Source organism: Taudactylus pleione, unplaced genomic scaffold (genome assembly GCF_031769625.1).
Source record: "Taudactylus pleione unplaced genomic scaffold, aTauple2 ptg000070l, whole genome shotgun sequence".
Taxonomy (NCBI): Eukaryota; Metazoa; Chordata; class Amphibia; order Anura; family Myobatrachidae; genus Taudactylus; species Taudactylus pleione.
The window spans coordinates 9,396,714-9,419,367 of record NW_028284472.1 but is presented as its reverse complement, the minus strand read 5'-3'; the positions used below and the strand labels follow the sequence as shown (position 1 = coordinate 9,419,367).

The following is a 22,654-nucleotide window of genomic DNA, read 5'->3' as shown; positions in this document are numbered from 1 at the left end:
GCCTGCACATCCCTAACATAAATTAATTTCATGTATGTACACAAACTTTGTTTGAGCCACAAAATTATTGAAAATATTGTATAAAATTAGGTGCAGGCTGTGTGTATAAGATGTATATGAATCATAAATGCATTCTGTGTTTAGATTTGGGCCCTATTCCCAAGATATTTCCTTATGGTATGCAATTATTCCAAAATATGGAATATTCCGATATCCAAAATGCCCCTGGTCGCAAGCATTTTGGATATGGGAGACTCAACCTGTATATAGTCAAACCTTGTTATACGAGTTACAATACAAAAATGAGTTGAGTTGATATATAAATAATCTAGAATCTTGCCATTGTTTTGTAATCATACTGTAGCTCTTTTTGTTTCCACTGCTAATAAATATTATATGCTCGGTGTATGCATTTATATATCTCTGACATACTCTGGCAATCATTAGGGTGTAATAAATTGGAAAATGTGTTGCATGTCCACCATGTAGACAAAAGTGATTGGACACTGACAGCCAGGGCAGTAACTAGGGTAGTGTGACCAGTGCCACGGCACAGGGCACCGCAGGGCAGCGGGCTCTGTTTGGGCCTATTAATTTCCACTATCTTATGTCCCTATTTAAAAATTGGGGGGAGGGGGGGCAGTGCTCTCTCTGGCACAGGGCATCAAAAAGTCTACTGACAGTTAATAGATCGAGCTTTTATTGACGTCAGTACTTTGTACAGTAGGTCCATCTCGTGCAGTGATTCCTGCAGAGACTCTTCTTGGCAAACCGTCCGCGAATTCCTGGACAATAGCAGGCGGTATGTTTTGCCATTCCGCCTTAAGTACAGTACAGTTATCACCTGTAACAATGAAGGTCAGGCCGGCCTATAATGCACCTGTCACACCAATTCATCACAGAGGTTCTCAATGGGGTTAAGATCTGGACTCTGAACTGGCCAGTCCATCCATGTTACCAAATCTTCTGTTTATCAGTACAGCGTCGCCCTGGAAACATGACAGGTGGCATTGTCGTCCTGATAAATACATTTGTTGTTTCCATAGAACTGCCACAGAGTTATTGAGAACATCACTATACTTCTCAGAGTTAATGTGACCATGCAGTACAACTAGTGGACCCATGCCAAACCTGCTGAAAGGTGGGGGTGTCCAATAAGTTTTGTCTACATAGCGTATGTAAAAAGTGTATGTAAAAAATGGGTATACATTCATTTACAATGTCGACATTCTGGAAATGTCTACATGATGTCAGTGAGGACATTGTGAATATCGGCATTTGTCATGTCGACACACAGTTCATGACGACATTCAGACCATGTGAATTTTCTAGTGTCAATTTAATTATATCAAAAAGCTATTTAATCACAATATGGCAATATTTCTGAATAACATTCTTATATTGATACCTTGATAATTGGTTGGTTAGGATAGTTTAAATTGCTGTCATTCCAGGCATGGTCAATAGTCATTGAGATTATGTAGGTTAGTAAATTAATAGAAACAGATCCTCAATATGCCACGTGGTGTGAAATGCCTGGCACCGACTACTAAGACGCACTTGTTTGATTTGCTATGCGACACTTGTTTATTGTGTATCTTTGTATACCCACTTTCCATACTGGCATCAATGTCGGAATACAATGTGATAGATGTGGAAAGTATAGTTGTTGTGCAGTCTGAAAATTTTGTTTGGCTCAGTACCGGACTGGGTGTCATCGACATGGGGAATTTTTTGGTTTACAAGTGCCATGTGAATTTTCTCTGCATTTTCTGGTTTCTAATACTTACTGTAAACCACAATCTAATTACCCGACCAAAAACGAATAAATCTAATGATTTTCTTAATAAACAGAACTGTTAAGAATTTTGATGCTATAAAAGAAAGAGTGATGATGACACTATGGGTAATAATGTGTGTTCTGACGTATTATATATGATGGCAATTTTCCATTTCAGGAAAGTATACATGGTAAACATAAAGCTGATGATTTTGCAGTTACTGACCCAGTTCGTTATATAATTGAGCTTCCATGCCAGCTTTATGGTGTACATTACTCTAGAGCAGTGGTTCTCAAACTCGGTCCTCAGGACCCCACACAGTTCACTTTTTGCAGGTCACCCAGCAGGTGCACAGGTGTATTCATTACTCACTGACACATTTTAAAAGATCTACAGGTGCAGCTAATTATATCACTAGTAATTATGTGAGGAGACCTGCAAAACATGCACTGTTTGGGGGTCCTGAGGACCGAGTTTGAGAACCTGTGCTCTAGAGCTTCAGTATATGGACTAAACCAGGGGATCCCAACCACGGTCCTCAAGGCACACTAACAGTCCAGGTTTTAAGGATAGTCATAGTTGAGCACAGGTGACTTAATTAGTACCTTAGTTATTTTGAGTTAACCATCTGGCGCTTAAGCATGGATATCACTAAAACCAGGACTGTTGGCGTGCCTTGAGGACCGAGGTTGGGAATCACTGGACTAAACACAAAAATAAAAATGTGCAAATCTGTTAAGGTTACAAAAGGCTGATCGTGTACCGATTATAATGATCAACCATTGAATCCATGGACAATTTGTCAGGGAAAAGTAAAAGCAAAAAGTAACTAAAAATCACAACTTTAAACAGTAATATGAGAATAACTTACCATGACAATAGGTTTACCCATGAGTTTTATATTGCCATTTATTAAGTACATGAGCTCCAGAATGGTTGGATCGTCATATTCAAATCTGCGATTCAGTAGTATGGACACAATTATATTGGCTACAGCAGCATTAATGATGCACAAATTATCAAAGGGTTTTCCTAGAAATTAACAAATATACAAATTCTCAAATTAGCATCACCAACATTCATAGAAAAAAAAATATAGTAAATACCTAAACAAATGTGTGCGTGTGTTCAGTTGCCTTTCTTCAAAAATGCAGTTGAATATTATTTCAATTTTAAAATGTTTTTTTGGGTTTTTTTTAAATGTTTTCTGAAAGAATCAAATCATGATTAAATTCTCTCTCTCTCTCTCTCTCTCTCTCTCTCTCTCTCTCTCTCTCTCTCTCTCTCTATATATATATATATATATATATAGGAAAACAGAAAGAAGGTGGCACTCCAAGACTGATGACTTTGTGAAGAAAAATGGTGCTTTATTGCAACATTTTGGGGTCCAGCACCCCTTCGTGTGTCCTGTGTTCACTGTGTGTGTCCTGACATAAGGGTGCTGGACTCCAAATCGATACAATAAAGCACCATTTTTCTTCACAAAGTCATCAGTCTTGGAGTACCACCTACCAGTAAGGCTTCAGCTTTATATATATATATATATATATATATGAAAAAAAGTTTGTTTGTCGGTAAGTATCTTCCACAGCTCTCAAAGGTAAAGCTACCAAATCTTACATCGTTATTTAGTATCACAAAAGCAAGCTATCAGATCATATAGCGACAATGTGTCAAGGTGAGACCAATAAATCTTGGTCAGTTTGTTTGTTTGTCTGTCCGGTTATGCATTTGGACACGCTTGCACCAATTGAGATGAAAGCAACACGAGGTGGTCCACTTAGATCCTGGCCAGGATTTAGGAGGGTTAGGGTCCAGTCAGACCTCACGTTGGTGTATGCTGGGCAGAACTTTGACCCAGGGAGCCTGTTTTGAGACTTCCACTACATGGATTTGGACGCAAACTTCACAGAGTGGTAACATTGGATCATAGAAGACATACTAGGGGGTTGAGGTTCCAGTCGGATTTCCCATTAGTGTATGCTGTCAGAAATTTGACCCAGGAACGCTGGGCAGAACTTTGACCCATGGAGCCTGTTATGGCCCTTCCACTGGATGGATTTGGATGAAAACTTCACAGAGGGGTGGCAATTGGTCTGGGGTGCCTAATGGAGTGGTTGGGGTCCCAGTTGGACCTCACAGTGGAGTGTGCCGGGCAGAAATTTGACCCAGGGGGCCTGCTCTGGGCCTTCCACTGGATGGATTTGGACGATATCACATAATAATACTTAATAACATGAAGATTTAGCCCGGGCAACGCCGAGCACTTCAGCTAGATTTTAATACATTTGAAACCTCTAATAAATGTCTTTGGGTTTACATAATTTATAAAAGATCCCTGAATTGCTATGCTAAAAAACACAGTATAGGCTCAATAACAAAATAACGCAAATAGTCCAATCATTAATTATATTGTTTTTTTTCACTTCCACACTCATGTGCCACAACAACTTAGACACCGGTCTAGTAACACACAAGTCCTCCTTTCGATCAGATTACAGCAGCAACACGACAAGGCATGAACTCCAGAAGCTCTCTGAAGTAGTGTATAGATAGTGTACACCATGCCTCCTGAATAAAGCTCCACAATTTCCTAATGGGGGTGGACCCAGTCATTGAGGACACGTTGAACTGCATCCCACATGTGTTCTATTGGGTTCAAACCTAGTAATGGGGAACAAGTCATGATGCCAAACTCAGAGAAATTCTCCTCCAGCCATAATCTGATGGCTAAGGGCCTGTGCGGTTGGCCCTATGTGGGGCTGAAAGAGCCTGTGCACTTCAGAAATAGGCCCAATGCTGCATGTTGTAGCATGTGAAAGAACAAATAAGCAGTACAGAGGTATATATGCAACATTGTAGATATGATAATGCAATGAGTTAAACTCCCTAAAAAGACAACAGGTTTTCCTGCATTACTGGATGACAAATGCCTCTTGCACAAACCAATTGGCTCCAAAAATAATATTTAAAATGTATAATTCATTATGTGTCTGCAGATTATTTATTTTTAAACTGAAAAATGTTGCTAACCACAGAAAGGCCACTTCCTCTGTGACACTGATATATGCATTTAAATGGAAATGAAAGCTAATTTTAAAAGTTGTTATCTATGGAATAACAATAGTGCGTGACTGTAGTAACGATAAGATGCACAAAATTACAGAATATGAGAAGGAAGAGGGAGAACGAAATGTAACGGAATCCGATCAGGGAGTGATTGACAATCAATAAATAGCACATAAATCAGTGCAAGTCATTTACATCGGTTACATAAATGCATTCCTATGTGAGGTGTATACAAATAGAGAGGGAATAATATATTAATATAACAGTTACAGTAATCTGTGTCCTTGTGGAAGCTATATGTAATGTAACCACTCACCTCCATAGGATGTAAATGTCTGTGTTAGACAAGCAGCCTCCTCAATAATCTTGTTTTCTATACTCTTCTTGCCCATCCCAAAGTCTCGCAGTGTTGATATAGTAAATCGTCTCATCACTTTCCAGTTCTCACCGTTAGCAAAGATAACACCTGCACAGAATAAATATAAATGACGGTGATGTGATATTATAGTTATTCCTGATTTATATTCATTTTACATGATATTACTTTATATTTGATCTAAATGTGATCAGATCTTAATTTATTTTCTAATAAGAGACGCACTGATGCAGCTCCTTAGATGGATGCGTATAGCGAGGTTTTCCATAGTGTGCATGTGCAGAAGTGAATTTATACACGGGGCATCAACTGGGTGGTGATCAAGAGAACAGATGCAAGAGACCTGTCTCGTAGGAGTGTCCAGGATGTGTCATGGAAGTGTCCAGGGTGTGTCATGGAAGTGTCCAGGGTGTGTCATGGGAGTGTCACGGGAGTATCATGGGAGTGCCCAGGGTGTGTCATGGAAGTGCCCAGGGTGTGTCATGGAAGCGTCCAGGGTGTGTCATGGGAGTGTCACGGGAGTATCATGGGAGTGCCCAGGGTGTGTCAAGGAAGTGCCCAGAGTGTGTCATGGGAGTGCCCAGGGTGTGTCATGGGAGGGCGGTGATAAAGCGAATAGACAAAATAAATCTGTCTTGTGGGAGTACTCGGGGTATGTCTTGGGCGTGCCCAGGGTGTGTCATGGGTATGCCCAGGGAGTGTCATGAGAGTGCCCAGGGAGTGTGATGGGAGTGCGGCGATAAAGCAAATAAACAAAAGAAATCTGTCTTGTGGGAGTGTCCAGGGTGTGTCATGGAAGTGTCCAGGGTGTGTCATGGGAGTGCCCAGGGTGTGTCATGGGAGGGCGGTGCTAAAGTGAAAAGACAGAGAAATCTGTCTTGTGGGAGTGTCCAGGGTGTGTCATGGGAGTGCCCAGGGTGTGTCATGGGAGTGTCCAGGGTGTGTCATGGGAGGGCGGTGATAAAGCGAATAGACAGAGAAATCTGTCTTGTGGGATTGTCCAGGGTGTGTCATGGAAGTATCCAGGGTGTGTCATGGCAGTGTCCAGGGTGTGTCATGGGAGTGCCCAGGGTGTGTCATTGGAGGGCGGTGCTAAAGTGAATAGACAGAGAAATCTGTCTTGTGGGAGTGTCCAGGGTGTGTCATAGGAGTGTCCAGGGTGTGTCATGGGAGTGCCCAGGGTGTGTCATGGGAGTGCCCAGAGTGTGTCATGGGAGGGCGGTGATAAAGCAAATAGACAGAGAAATCTGTCTAGTGGGAGTGTCCAGGGTGTGTCATAGGGGTGTCCAGGGTGTGTCATGGGATGGCGGTGATAAAGCGAATAGACAGAGAAATCTGTCTAGTGGGAGTGTCCATGGTGTGTCATGGGAGTGTCCAGGGTGTGTCATGGGAGTGTCCAGGGTGTGTCTTGGAAGTGTCCAGGGCTTGTCATGGAAGTGTCCAGGGTGTGTCATGGGAGTGTCACGGGAGTATCATGGGAGTGCCCAGGGTGTGTCATGGAAGTGCCCAGGGTGTGTCATGGAAGCATCCAGGGTGTGTCATGGGAGTGTCACGGGAGTATCATGGGAGTGCCCAGGGTGTGTCATGGAAGTGCCCAGGGTGTGTCATGGGAGTGCCCAGGGTGTGTCATGGGAGGGCGGTGATAAAGCGAATAGACAAAATAAATCTGTCTTGTGGGAGTACTCGGGGTATGTCATGGGCGTGCCCAGGGTGTGTCATGGGTATGCCCAGGGAGTGTCATGGGAGTGCCCAGGGAGTGTCATGGGAGTGCGGCGATAAAGCAAATAAACAAAAGAAATCTGTCTTGTGGGAGTGTCCAGGGTGTGTCATGGGAGTGCCCAGGGTGTGTCATGGAAGTGTCCAGGGTGTGTCATGGGAGTGTCCAGGGTGTGTCATGGGAGGGCGGTGATAAAGCGAATAGACAGAGAAATCTGTCTTGTGGGATTGTCCAGGGTGTGTCATGGAAGTGTCCTGGGTGTGTCATGGAAGTGTCCAGGGTGTGTCATGGGAGTGCCCAGGGTGTGTCATGGGAGGGCGGTGATAAAGCGAATAGACAAAATAAATCTGTCTTGTGGGAGTGTCCAGGGTGTGTCATAGGAGTGTCCAGGGTGTGTCATGGGAGTGTATCATGGGAGTGCCCAGGGTGTGTCATGGGAGTGTCCAGGGTGTGTCATGGAAGTGTCCAGGGTGTGTCATGGAAGTGTCCAGGGTGTGTCATGGGAGTGCCCAGGGTGTGTCATGGGAGGGCGGTGCTAAAGTGAAAAGACAGAGAAATCTGTCTTGTGGGATTGTCCATGGTGTGTCATTGAAGTGTCCAGGGTGTGTCATGGAAGTGTCCAGGGTGTGTCATGGGAGTGCCCAGGGTGTGTCATGGGAGGGCGGTGCTAAAGTGAATAGACAGAGAAATCTGTCTTGTGAGAGTGTCCAGGGTGTGTCATAGGAGTGTCCAGGGTGTGTCATGGGAGTGCACAGGGTGTGTCATGGGAGTGCCCTGGGTGTGTCATGGGAGTGTCCAGGGTGTGTCATGGGAGGGCGGTGATAAAGCGAATAGACAGAGAAATCTGTCTTGTGGGAGTGTCCAGGGTGTGTCATGGGAGTATCCAGGGTGTGTCATGGAAGTGTCCAGGGTGTGTCATGGAAGTGTCCGGGGTGTGTCATGGGAGTGCCCAGGGTGTGTCATGGGAGGGCGGTGCTAAAGTGAATAGACAGAGAAATCTGTCTTGTGGGAGTGTCCAGGGTGTGTCATAGGAGTGTCCAGGGTGTGTCATGGGAGTGCCCAGGGTGTGTCATGGGAGGGCGGTGATAAAGCAAATAGACAGAGAAATCTGTCTAGTGGGATTGTCCAGGGTGTGTTAAGGGGAGTGCCCAGGATGTGTCATGGGATAGCGGTGATAAAGCGAATAGACAGAGAAATCTGTCTTGAGGGAGTGTCCATGGTGTGTCATGGGAGTGTCCAGGGTGTGTCTTGGGAGTGTCCAGGGTGTGTCTTGGAAGTGTCCAGGGCTTGTCATGGGAGTGCCCATGGTGTGTCATGGGAGGGCGGTGCTAAAGTGAATAGACAGAGAAATCTGTCTTGTGGGAGTGTCCAGGGTGTGTCATAGGAGTGTCCAGGGTGTGTCATGGGAGTGCCCAGGGTGTGTCATGGGAGGGCGGTGATAAAGCAAATAGACAGAGAAATCTGTCTAATGGGATTGTCCAGGGTGTGTTAAGGGGAGTGCCCAGGATGTGTCATGGGATAGCGGTGATAAAGCAAATAGACAGAGAAATCTGTCTTGAGGGAGTGTCCATGGTGTGTCATGGGAGTGTCCAGTGTGTGTCATGGGAGTGTCCAGGGTGTGTCTTGGAAGTGTCCAGGGCATGTCATGGGAGTGTCCAGGGTGTGTCATGGAAGTGTCCACCAGGGTTTGTCATGGGAGTGTCCAGGGTGTGTCACGGGAGTGTCCTGAGAGTATTGTGGGAGTGTCATGTCCCCAAACTTCCATGCTATTCTGAGTGGCACATACAGAGAAGGAATGTATCATGGGACTGGTGCCGATACTAATGATGATGGTTACAGCTGTGGATGGGCGGCTGATGGGCGGAGAGGCTTCCCACTTCAAGCCACATTAATTTCTTGCATTAGCCCTACAGAAACTGATATTAGCATAAGGTAGTGTATCTGGCTTCTGCAGCATCAGGCAAACACAGCCACAGTGAGCCAGACTCAGAATCAGCGCTACACAGCCACATTGCGCCAGACTCAGAATCAGTGCTACACAGCCACATTGCGCCATACTCAGAATCAGCGCTACACAGCCACATTGCACCACACTCAGAATCAGCGCTACACAGCCACATTGTGCCAGACTCAGAATCAGCGCTACACAGCCACATTGCACCACACTCAGAATCAGCGCTACACAGCCACATTGTGCCAGACTCAGAATCAGTGCTACACAGCCACATTGCGCCAGACTCAGAATCAGCGCTACACAGCCACATTGCGCCAGACTCAGAATCAGCGCTACACAGCCACATTGCGCCAGACTCAGAATCAGCGCTAAACAGCCACATTGCTCCAGACTCAGAATCAGCGCTACACAGCGACATTGCATCACACTCAGAATCAGCGCTACACAGCCACATTGCTCCAGACTCAGAATCAGCGCTACACAGCCACATTGCACCACACTCAGAATCAGCGCTACACAGCCACATTGTACCAGACTCAGAATCAGTGCTACACAGCCACATTGCGCCAGACTCAGAATCAGCGCTAAACAGCCACATTGCGCCAGACTCAGAATCAGCGCTACACAGTGACATTGTGCCAGACTCAGAATCACGCTACACAGCCACATTGCGCCAGACTCAGAATCAGCGCTGCACAGCCACATTGCACCAGACTCAGAATCAGCGCTGCACAGCCACATTGCACCAGACTCAGAATCAGCGCTACACAGCCACATTGCGCCAGACTCAGAATCAGCGCTACACAGCCACATTGCACCAGACTCAGAATCAGCGCTACACAGCCACATTGCACCAGACTCAGAATCAGCGCTACACAGCCACATTGCGCCAGACTCAGAATCAGCGCTACACAGCCACATTGCACCAGACTCAGAATCAGCGCTACACAGCCACATTGCACCAGACTCAGAATCAGCGCTACACAGCCACATTGCACCAGACTCAGAATCAGCGCTACACAGCCACATTGCGCCAGACTCAGAATCAGCGCTACACAGCCACATTGCACCAGACTCAGAATCACACTACACAGCCACATTGTGCCAGACTCCGAATCACACTACACAGCCACATTGCGCCTTGACTCAGAATCAGCGCTACACTGCCACATTGCACCAGACACCGAATCAGCGCTACAGAGAATAAACAAATAACATCCACAATTACAATTTTTAACATGCAATGGAGCAACTTGCAATGTATCTATTGCAGTAAAGTATTTACATCATGTAACCATCACACCTTCTCTATCCCCAATGACTTTGTGGAAACATAAGGTAGGTGCACGTGTGTACTCTTAATGATGTCTAATAGCAAATAAGCATATAGATAGGGACAAGTGCGCCACAAGATGTGTGCTATTGGGCATACAGGAGAGTGTATGCATTGTTTATGTGCACAAAGTTCAGGGGCACATTCAGATGATTTCCATTCAACTGTGTATCATGCACAACATGTTAAAGTTTTGACATTCTAATCCTATAGGTCTGTACCAAGTAGAGATGTGCGCCGACCCCCGTGTTTTGGTTTTGGATCTGTATCTCTTTCGTGTTTTGGATCTGGATGTGATTTTTCCAAAACCATCCTTGCGTGTTTTAGTTTTGGATCTGTATTTTTTTTCAAAAATTGATAAAAACTGCTAAAATCACAAAATGTGTGGCTTTATTTGTTCCTACAGTATTACTAACCTCAATAACAGTAATTTCCATGCATTTCCAGTCAATTTTGACCACCTCACAGCTCACAATATTGTTTTCATTCGATTTAGACCCATAATATGTACCAAGCTAGCTGGTTGACTAAGCTAAGTGAGAGCAGTGGGTGGCACAAACACGAGGCAGTTCAACTTCCAACATGGCACATAAGGAATCATATGTTTTCATTAATCAAGAGGCCTGAGGAATATGGAGTATGTTTGTAGTCAAAGGCAGGGACAGGAAGGGTTAATTGGTAGTAAATTTAATTAATTTTTTTTATTTTGAAGCAAATTTATGAGGGAGGAGGGGAGAGCATGGGTGAACAATATATACTATGTTTTGCCCACAAAATCAACTTGGTGGTTCAGAATATTTTATAAAATTAAAGGGGCATGCAGGAAATGCTTTCTGTGGCCATAAACATTTCTGCACATTTTTGGCATTCAGCAACCGCATGTCAAAGATTGCAGCAGCTGTGGCAGTTCAACTTCCAAAATGGCACATCAGCAAACAAATGTTTTTATTATTCAAGAGGCCTGAGGGAGTTGGAGTATGTACGTAGTTGAAGGCAGGGAAAAGAAGGTTTGATTAGTAGTAAATTTAAGTTCATTTTTTTATTCCAAAGCAAATTTATGAGGGAGGAGGAAAGGGGAGGAGTGGAGGCGTTTACAAAAAATATTTAAATCATTCACATCAATCTTTGCCCCAGAATAATACTTGAGCGCCATGCCTGCTGCTGCTGGGAGTGGATTTTCATCCCAGAAGGGGACCAGGAAAACTACTAGTAGTACTTTAAAAAACAACTGACCCATAAACAATCCTTTGCAAGGGAGAGCAAGTATGACAGCAGTCACCCAGTTCCACTGTGGATCACTGACGCCATAACATCTATGCTACTATTAGATGTGCATCCAATATCCACCAATAATGCAGTGGTTTTTTTAGACAGTTAATTGGGGACCTGTGTCCCTGCTACCAAATCCCATCTAGTTTCCACTTCACTAGAAAAGCAATTCCCAACCTGTACAGGGACATTAAAAAAACTTAATTAGTGTCCTTCAAAATGCCGTTGTACCCACTGTCCACTTAACCACAGATATGTGGACAAGCAGAACAGATCAAACGCAAGATTACATGACTGTAACATCCCAATGAATGTGTAATGACTTCAGCGGCACCAACAGCAGCAGCATCTAAGAAACTGCAGCTAATTCAGAGGCAGGCTACTCTGTGTATCATTGGTTTCACTAAGAGGCATACCGCTGACAATCTTTTAGAAAAACTCAGGAAAGTCATTGCAAAATGGCTTACCACGCCTGGACTCTCCTCAGGATTTGTGATTTCTGACAAAGCCACCAATAAGAGAGTATTAAAGTTGGATGAATTCCAACACATCCCATGTTTTGCTCACGCAATCAACTTGGTGGTGCAAATTTTTTTTTTAAATGACAGGACCATGCAGGAGATGCTCTCTGTGGCCTGAAAAAATTCTGGTAATTTTTGCCATTCAGCAGGCATTTGTAGAAGATTGCAACACCTGAAAGAAATGTTGAATTTGCCCTGCCACCATCCAAGGTATGTTTAGATGCTTCAGCAGATGGAGGAATAGCAAAAAGTCATCCAAAGCTACACAGCGAACTACGACATAGGAAGAGGAGGGGGAATGTACCTTACTCAAGCTCAGTGGAAAATACTTTCTGTGTTGTGCAAAGTGCTGAAACCCTAGTCACCAGTGAAGTTAGTTCAGAAACTGCCAGCTTGAGTCAGGTAATTCCCCTAATTAGACTGTTGGAAAAAGCAGCTTGAGAAACTGAAGGAGCTGAAATGAAGCGATTCTGCTAAGTATGTCGGACTTTTTGATCAAGTCCTTTATTCACTTCACAAGGATCCAAGGGTTTTCAGGATCTTACAAACGGATCAATACATTTTGGCCAGCATGCTAGATCCTAGGTTTAAGTCATATGTAATGTCTTTCTTCCCAACTGACACAGATTATGAAGAGATGCAAAGCACTGTTGGTAAGCAAATTGTCAGCTCAAGTGGAACGTGATGCAGCGATGGCTTCTTCTTCTTCTGATTCTCCAGCTAGTGCATCTGCCAAGAAAAAAATAAACTATCCCAAAACACCCACTGGTAATGCAGATGAGACAGCACAACCAAGTTTTAACATCTGGTTGGGTCAAGAAGCATTGCCTACAATTAATGAGGCCTCTTCCATGACTCCATCTGATACGGTCGCCATTCAAAGAATAGTTTAGGATTTAATTTTTTTTAATGATAGCATCCAAATAGGCATCTCAGACAGTCTGTTTGACTACTGGCAGGCAAAAAGGTAATGTGGATGCCCTTGCACAAACTGGCTTGGCTTTACTTGAGTTGCTCACCCTTCCAGGAGGCTACTTCTGCAAAATGTGGAAAAGATGATGTCCATCAAAATGAACTACAGATTCTATGAGAAAGACCTTTATCGCCAATTACGTCCAAAAATTACAGAGGTGGATTCCAGCGGAGACTAAATAATATTGTGTGAAGATGATGTATACACTGATGAGGGTGAGGAATCAAATGATGATGGCAACAACATCTTGCCTCTGCAAAGCCAGTTTGTGCACATACAGTAGACATCATTGCCAGCAATGTCAGATGCCCATTGGTATCTTGTTTTGTGGGGGCCCAAACAAACCAATCACTTCATGATTGAGGATATTGTTGATGAAGGTGTTGGTGGTGAAGATGGCAGGTGCTTGGATCTAGCAGAGAGAAGGGAGCTAGCTGAAGCTGACTGCTCATTGTTCCTTTTTTAGACAAAGTTTCTGAAATTTGCAAAAACATTTTTGACGGATGCACTGCAGATGACGTGGAGGTTCCTAGATGGTTAAGGTCCTGCTACCTCTACTAATTTTGTCTTTACAAATGGTACATATGTCTTTACAACTGTTCTCAGGATTTGGGTTAAAATAATTCCACACACAAAACATGGCTTTTCTGGTCTTATGCCAAGGCATCACCCCAGCCTATAATCTCAGTTTATATCATTACCCCAGCCTATAACATCACCCAAGATTATACCAGCACCTAAGACTATAATATCATCACATCCTGTGTTGTGTATAAATTACAGCAGCACTCCCTGTTACATTGGGGATTCATTGTCCACTTTAGTGGATGTGAGCTCCATTTTAGTCCATATCACAACACCACCAACACATCTTCTGACCTGGGCTACAGGAGGAGCAGTTACACTCTGTAATATAGTTGCATGGAGTTGCCCCTCTGACTCGCTGAAATTCAGGTAGAGGGGCCATGGGTAGGGACACTATATCAGAGAATGCAGTTTTAGCTGTTTTAATCCATTTTTGAAACCATATCCTCTAATTTCACCTTTTGAAAATATGTTTGTGTATCTCAGCCTAGGCATTTGTGATGTCATTATATTTTATATATTACGCAAGTTGTGGTCTTGTAGTCGGCGTGTAGACTAATAATTTATTTACTAACATATTGGACTGCATGCTCTATTTGGTGCCAAAGACTTATATTACGGCAATAGGAGAAAGACGCCTGCTTTACCCCAGACCGACAGAGCCTTATACTCCCATCCGGAGAAGGGGGAGAGAGAGAAACATACATACAACAGCGGTGAGACTAAATTTTTATTTCTGCATACTAGCAGCTTCATATACCGCTGTGGATAAATTTAATCAGGATTGAAATAACATCCAGGAGCCCATTAGGGAATATTCCTGTGGGACAAACACCTCTCAGACATTTATGAGCTAACTGCAGAGAAGCTCTGTGTAGCCGTCTATTGCCGTATAAATCAAAACAGGAGCCTGTGATATATATTAGACACCATTTTTATATCTTATTTATGTGTGGGATTTCTTCATTAAGGAAAATCAACACCCACACAGAGATATATAACTCCTGAACCTTTCACAGTGGGATAGAGACTTTTTTTGCAGTACTAATAAATCAGTGGTGGAAGTTCTGCATGTTATATATACAAAGGGATACAAAGTTATAACAGTATCATCACAAAACAGATACATTAGTATCATATTTTATAATACCCTTGGAACAGACAGTTCTTACTGAACGGAATATCCACCTTTGCCTCATATTGTTGTATTTTTGTTTTTACTGACCAATTGGTATATTTTATATGTTGTAAATTATATGTGATATGTGTAATATATGAAAGTCTAGTTAATGGTTAAAGTACAGTATTAACCAGAGAAAATAGCTTTACACAGTGCAAAACACCCTATTCACCCTATTTTCACACGTGTAATTTTACATACAAGCGTATTAAAACACGGTGGAGGCAACTAAAAAAAAATTTTAAATTGAAATTAATCACTGTTAATTTTTAATTAATGAAAAACCACAATTTTTGCATAGCATTCGCCCTCTACAGGTCAGGTACAGAATGACAAAAGGATTTAGCTTATCTACTATTTTTTCTTTTCTATCTTCTCTACTATATCAAAGTGAAAATTTGTCCTTCTGTCTTTCTATACAAATCCACAGTTTACAAGCGAAGATCATGACATTTTATATATGAGTGTATTAAAACACGGCGGAGGCAACTAAAAAAATTTATATAGAAATTAATTACTGTTAATTTTTAATTAATTTAAAACCACAATTTTTGCTGTATGCTCATTGTGGGGCCTCACGGCATATGGGTAGGGCCTCGGAGCAAGGGTTTTGTGTTGTCATGTTTTATCATGATCTTAATGTTTATTATTGAAGAGAGCTTTAGCAGGCTTTCCCAGCATTCTCAGCTCTCTGACTATACCACATTACGCAACAACATTCACTTCTTTCTTGCAACTGTGTCAAAATGATTACTTTGCAAGGACCCTGCTATACTGTGAGCTACCAAAATATTACACATGGAATGCTTCTCCCAAAGTTTTTCTGCACAGAAAACAGGGAGTCGCTGTAAATGGTCATCCTGGTATCAGAGCAACACTCTGTACATCCGACAAATTTTGAATGCTTCTATCTCCGAAGTTTAGTTTACATCGTTACAGGACCTACTTCCTTCGAAGACCTTAGGACTGTGGGGATGAGGAAGTTTGTCACACTTTTCGTGAGGCCTGCCTAAGGAGAGGTTGGTTGGAGGATGATGTGTAAACAAACATTCTTAAAATCCTGGGCAATGCCGGGTACTCCAGCTAGCACTGTATATATATATATATATATATATATATATATATAAAGATATATATTATGTTCTTATACATATATGTAGGGATAGCGGAGGGCACTCAACAGGACCACACAACATGTAGAAATGAAAACAGACAGAGCCGGTAGTCAGGTCATCGTTTCAGCAAACAAATGCTTTAATCAATGTCTTGATAAAAGCATTTGTTTGCTGAAACATTGACCTGACTACCGGCTCCGTCTGGTTTCATTTCTACACGTTGTTTGGTCCTGTTGAGTGCCCTCCACTATCCCTACATACAGTATCTCTCTGGTCGAGCACCCAGGCAATTTGGATTTTTTCTTTTGGCGAGTGCCGGACAGTATATGAAAAAACAGCGGCACTCACAGGATCTGTTAAATGAGACTCACGACTCCAACGGGTCTGCGTTCGACATTTCAGTCAGGACGACTTTTATCAAGAACAAAAGGTGATACAATACATACCTAAATACCAAGTGACATCCCATAGTGTGAGTGTGCAGCCTGCCCCTCAGCATCTGCCGGGTGACTGACGTCACAGGTCGGGACCGGTGCACCCATCGTGACGCAGCTGCACGGAGCATCGTTGCCATGGCGACCTTCCGTAGCAACCTAGCTCCATGATGCAACCTCACCAGACGTGGCCTGTGATTTGCACATACTCCATGACAGACACTGCTGGAGTGGTGGACTCAGGGGAAAATATGGTAGTATGCATGTGTAACGCACATAAACATCACTTTTGACAGAATATACGATAACTGTGTACAGGTGCAAGGGCAGGCTGGTAAGTATAATGACATGTGGAACAATCTAATAGAATAAAACATGGACACCAAATGATGAACATAAATATATAGGCTATAAAGAAAAAGTGACATAGATCCAAGGTGAACAGATGTGAGACTGTGGTGCAGACATACTGCGACCGGGTTTTAAAGATAGAGATATGGTGCCTAGTGACATCACGGCTATGCTGTGTCAAGTAACACTCAAACAGTGACACAGAATGTAATGTGGTGACAATAGCACATATATATGACATCTATTGGGTAAAGAGGAAGGACCACAATGCGAATGCAGGAAAACTGTTCCAAGGATCAGGGTCCTAATAACTTCCATCCATTTTAGAAAAGGAACAGAACTGGAACATGGTGGGAAAGAAAATCACAAAATAATAGATGACAAGAAATGAAGAGACTAAAAGGGGTGGAAATGTCAGATAAGGCACAACCACGGATACTGCTATATCCAAGGAGGTCTCCCACCCAAGTACTAGCCTGGCCTACACTGCTTAGCTTCAAAGACCATATGGTAAAAGGTGTACCCAGTGTAGTATAGCTGTAGCAAAGGCAAACATAATCCAGTGTAAATGTCCAACAGAGCCACCAGGTAAGTATGGGGAGTTAAAGGGCCAGATGTACTAAGCTCTGAAAAGTGATGAAGTGGAGAGTGATAAACTACCAGCAAATCAACTCCCAACTGTCAATTTCAAACACAGCCTGTAACATGACAGTTGGGAGCTGAGTGGCTGCTCATTTATCACTCTGCACTTTATCACTTTTCAGAGCTTAGTACATCTCTCCCAATATAAGAAAATGAAAAGAAAAGAGAAACAAAAAAATGATGAAAAAAGAGAAACCGGGAAAACAGAGAGACAAACATCCGTGTATAAAGATTTGGGTCTATTTACTAAACAGTGTTAGGAGACAGAGTGAAAAGAGATAAGGTGCCAGCCAATCAGCTCCTAACTGCCATGTCACAGGCTGTGTTTGAAAAATGACAGTTGGGAGCTGATTGGCTGGCACCTTATCACTTTTCACTCTGTCTCCTAACACTGCTTAGTAACTAGACCCCACAGGGAGGTATTGATTGGAGTAACAGATACTCAGTGTGTGAATATAGAACAAATGCGCTCCAAACGAGAAATAGTCCCAGTGTTTAAAAGTAGCATGAAAAAGATAACTGTTTATTGAGACAAAATGGGGATACAGTGTTCATTTTATGAATCCAAAACATCTCAAGCTGTAAAAGTCTTTTTTCTCTGTCCCCTCCCCTCTTGTTCATGGGAATGTGATCGATGACCTTGTATACCAGGGTAGATAATGGATGTCATAGGTTCTTGAAATGATGAGCCACTGGTTGGTCTATCTCCTTCCCATCCAGTGCTTGTCTTATGGCTGTCCGGTGTTGAGCCATTCTGATCCTAACGGTGCAAGTAGTTTTCACTATATATATACAAGTCCACAAGGGCAGCGAATCATGTACACAATTAATTTAGACATGCAGGTCAGGACGTGTTTGATGGGTATGCGTTTTACGGAGTGTGGATGTACGACATCCGGGCCCGTCTCCAAGTAGCCACATGTGGTACAATCCGTGCAGCGATAACAGCCAGGTTTTTTGGATAGAAAGTGTTGTTCCATATTGTGGGAACCATTGTTGACATTGTTGTGTACCAGCCAGTCTTTTACATTTTTCCCACGTTTTTATCTAAGCATGATCCTAGAGTTCCTTAGTGGTTTAATGGTATTGTCAGTATTGATGATTGGCCAAAGACGTTTGGAAGTGGAATTGATAAACTTACACGCAGTGCTATGTTGGTTGACAAATAACATGGTGTTTTTATTTTTGGATTTGAGATTGGTGGAACCCGAGGTCTGTTTGTTGAAAGATATGGCCCGGTGTTTGGCTGAAAGAAGATCCTTGTATCTGTAGCCACATTTCAAAAATTTGGTGATCATGTTGTCATTTTCAACCTCTGCCAATTTGGGATCACTGGTGACTCTGATAGCCCATAGAAACTGAGAATATGGCAGACTAATTTTAAGTGAAATGGGATGATGACTGTGAGCATGTAGCAAAGTGTTGCAGTCCGTGGGTTTGTGGTAAATGGTGGTGCTGAAGTCATTACCAGACCAGTGGAAATGGATATCCAGGTAGTGTATATTGATAAAGCTTTGTTCATGTGTAAAGGTGATGTAATTGTGCATGGAGTTGATCTTTAACATGGCATTGATGAATTCTTATATAGGTAAATGTTACTACATTGAGCTCTAAATGAACGTGTTAGTGTATGATACAGGGTGGATGTATTTGCATAAATAAATAAAAAACAAACAAGTTAGTGTAGTATCATACACTAACACGTTCATTTAGCGCTCAATGTGGTAACATTTACCTATATACCAATCCAGTAACACAGAGCAGCTTTTTTATTCTTTTTAGCACAGCAAACTAACATTATCCTCTAATTGATGAATTCTTACTCTGTTCCAGACCATAAAACTAGGATATTATCAATGTAATGGATAAAAAAGATGAGGGGCCAAATGTAATAGGGTGAGAGTCCAAAAACAAAGTAACAGAGCAAACTTGCATGTTTTTTTAGACAAAAAACTCTCACGATTTAAAATCTCATTCAGATGTTTTCCCATTTTGAAGATAAAACTCAACCAATGTGAGAGGTTACTGCAAAACTCTCACATTTTCTAAACTCTCACCCTATTACATTTGGCCCGAGATGTCTATTAAAATAAAGATTGTTAAGAAAAAGATCCTTTTCCACTGAAAACATGTATACATTAGCAAAAGAAGGAGCTACATGAGACCCCATAGCGCAGCCTTTCATCTGAAGGAAAAATTTCTTGTCGAATAAAAAAATAGTTGTTGCTTAATGTTTGTCTCAAAAGTCATATGTAGAGATCAATATTGGGTCCTTAGTACGCGGGGTGTGATCTCAGGAAGGATTCCATATATTCACACCCTTTTTCTTGCAGTATGCTCGTATACATCGATTTCACGTCTGTATCGTGCACATGAGTAAGCTCAGCGGGAGATTGCTTAAGTTGTGTAATTTCTCTAAAAGTGAGTTGGAATCCTTCAAAAAAGTGGGTTCTTGTGAGATGAGGGGTTGTACAAAAGAAACAAGGTATTTTGAAGTCATGCCATATAGTCCCTCTCTAGCAGAGATGGGATGTCTCGGAGGTGCAGATAATGATTTATGAATCTTGGGTAGTGTGTAGAGTAGTGGTGCCATGGGTTTATTAACTGTAAGGTATTGCATGGTGTATTTGGCTATAAGGCCATTTTCAAAGGCATATGTCAAAGTGTCATCCAATTCTTTCTTAAATTTGGAGACAGGGTCATTATTTAAGTGAGAATATGTGTGCGTATCATTCAATTAACGATATATTTCATTTATGTATTGGTCTCTATCTTGGATGACTATTGCTCCCCATTTGTCGGCGGAGCGGATAACTATAGAGTTATCCTTTCTGAGAGTGGTTCAGGCATTAAACTCATCCTTAGATAAGTTATGTTGTATAGGGATTGTGCCTTTAAATTGCGAAGAGACCTCCTGATCGAGTAACCTAATAAAACTTTTAATGGACGCATTATTGGAAGATGGTTCAAATGAGGAAACCTTCTTAAAAGGGGCGAGGGGTAGTGATAATTGTTTGGGTTTTGAATTGCTGAAAAATTCTGTCAATTTAAGACTCCTGTTGAGTCTCCAAATGTCCCTTTTCCAATGAAAAGGGACAAAAAGAACTGGTTGGTATAAACGATAAGCCCTTCTGTAATAATCTGGATTCATACATGGTAAGTGTTCTAGAAGATAGATTAACAACTACGTTTTCTTCTTGTACACACTTTTGCCGTGACCCCTGCCTACCATGTCGAGTTCAGGACTGCTTCCTTTTTGGGCCCGTGTGACTAACCCTAAAGGGAGTCGTTGTGTGACTTGATGTGAGGTGGAAGGAAAATCCTGATCACTTTGTGAAGAATTGGCACCACTGGACCCTTCAGTATCAAAGAAGTGCCTTTGTGTTCTAAGGTGGGTTCTGTGAGTCCTGGGGTTCAGAGTTCTCCCTGTAGCCCAAGAGTAGACTCTCTGTTCCTGATAATCAGTATTTACTTTGAACAATTTTTCTTTTTTGTACTTAATTAGATCCCTCTTGTATTCTTCAATCTGGGTATTGAGTTTGTCCAGCCAATTGTTGGAACTGTCATTGATTAGACTGGTCTTATGTGTATTTTCAAAGGTTTTGATCTGATCACGAATGCTGTAAAGTTATCTTCGTGACTCTTCTATAACCAACAAAATGAGGTCAGGGGAGCATTTATTTAGGACTGCAACCCACCTCCTACAAAAATCAAGGCTGTTTCTGCCAATAGTGGGAACGTTTTTAATCCTAAAGCCTCTAGGAGTCTTTTTCTCCTTATGATAGTCAGATAGGGTAACTCCATGTAAATAATAATCAATCTTTTTTTTCTTTAGTTTGAGTAGCGAAAAAAAATAGTTCATCAGCAGAAGAAGCTCCTGCCATGTCCAATAAAGTGTTTTTAAGTAAAGGCTTTCAGCTTCAGATTCACTGAAGCTTAATACTTCTCCTACAGGTAACTGCATATTGAGAAAACCACTACCATCGGATGGTGTGGTGGAAATGCCTTTATTGGTCTGAGACATAACAACAACAAAAATTATAAGTAACAATGCTTACTAAGCAAAGGATGTATCTGAGTAGCAAATAGAAAAATGTGGGCAAAACCAGAAACCACACCAGTCAAAAAGATTAAAAAAAATGTCATATAGTAACAATTATATATAAGTGAAAAAACAGTCATTAAAGATTATTGCCTATGTCTGAACCACAATATAATAGAAAAAAGAATGGACGTGCACCAAAGAAAAATACATAATCCACAAAGATGAAAAAAGATTCAAAAAGAAAAAAGGTTTATGAAAAAAATAGAATGTTCTGATGAATGGGTAGAGTAATCCAAATCAAGGGGTGCCTTGCAATCCAAAGGGATAGATCACTATGCCTGATTGGAAAATACAGTGTTGTAAAGCCGGCACTCCACAATATGCAATATACTTGCCTGGGTGCCCTCTGATGGTTAAAGAACCAAGATATGTATATGAAAAAACAGCGGCACTCACAGGACCTGTTAATTGAGACTCACGACTCCAACGGGTCAGCTTTCGACGTTTCAGTCAGGACGACTTTTATCAAGAACAAAAGCAAGGTGATACAATACATACCTAAATACCAAGTGACATTCTACAGTGTGAGCATGCAGCCTGCCCCCCCGCCATCCGCCGGGTGAGTGCGGGACCGGAAGTGTGTGTAGATCACAGGCCATGTCTGGTGCGGTTGCGTCACGGAGCTAGGTTGCTATGGAAGGTCGCCATGGCAACGACGCTCCATTCAGCCACATCACGACGGGTGTGCCAGTCCCGCACCTATATATATAAATGAAGCTAAAAGGCAGACACTCAAATGAGACTTGATGAGAAGTTATCTTAAGTAAGGTAAAGGCTCAGCAGTGGCTTTGGAGAATCCAACTCCTTTCTGAAGTGATGGACGGATAGAAAGATAATAATTTAGGAATATAAAAACATTTACCATAGTCCTTCAACAATTTAGACATGATTGGCATGCTTGGCCTGTCAGAAAACTCCTCCGCATGGTCTACCAGAGCATCTTTGATAGTATCATAACCACTTAGGATGACCATCTTTGCCAGGCCCAAATGGACTCGGAATACTGGGCCGTACTCCTTAGACATCTGTAAACACAATAAACAGTAGCTAAAGTAAATGAAACTATAGTCACAAATAAATTGCATTAGGTCTCAGTAATCACTTTATACAACTGGTACCTATAAATAGTGCTTTGTAGTGAAGGGAATATTTAAAAATCTGGGTGTAATGAATGTAAGGCCTGGATATCTATTGGGGACTCTTGTCCAGCAGCTCGGCCAAGTTTGCGATCTTACTTTGTCCACTG

The 22,654-nt window shown here is 42.3% G+C and overlaps 1 protein-coding gene across 1 annotated transcript in view; it reads right to left on the bottom strand.

Moving 5' to 3' along the window:
* LOC148533755 (cytochrome P450 2C5-like) overlaps positions 1 to 22,654 on the bottom strand; it is a 49,553-nt gene that overhangs the window by 15,106 nt on the left and 11,793 nt on the right. The window contains exons 3-5 of the mRNA XM_088467243.1: positions 22,271 to 22,433; positions 5,170 to 5,319; positions 2,653 to 2,813 (exon numbers count right to left, since the gene is read on the bottom strand). Coding sequence (XP_088323369.1) covers positions 2,653 to 2,813; positions 5,170 to 5,319; positions 22,271 to 22,433 — 474 coding nt within the window. The remainder of the gene's footprint in view (positions 1 to 2,652; positions 2,814 to 5,169; positions 5,320 to 22,270; positions 22,434 to 22,654) is intronic.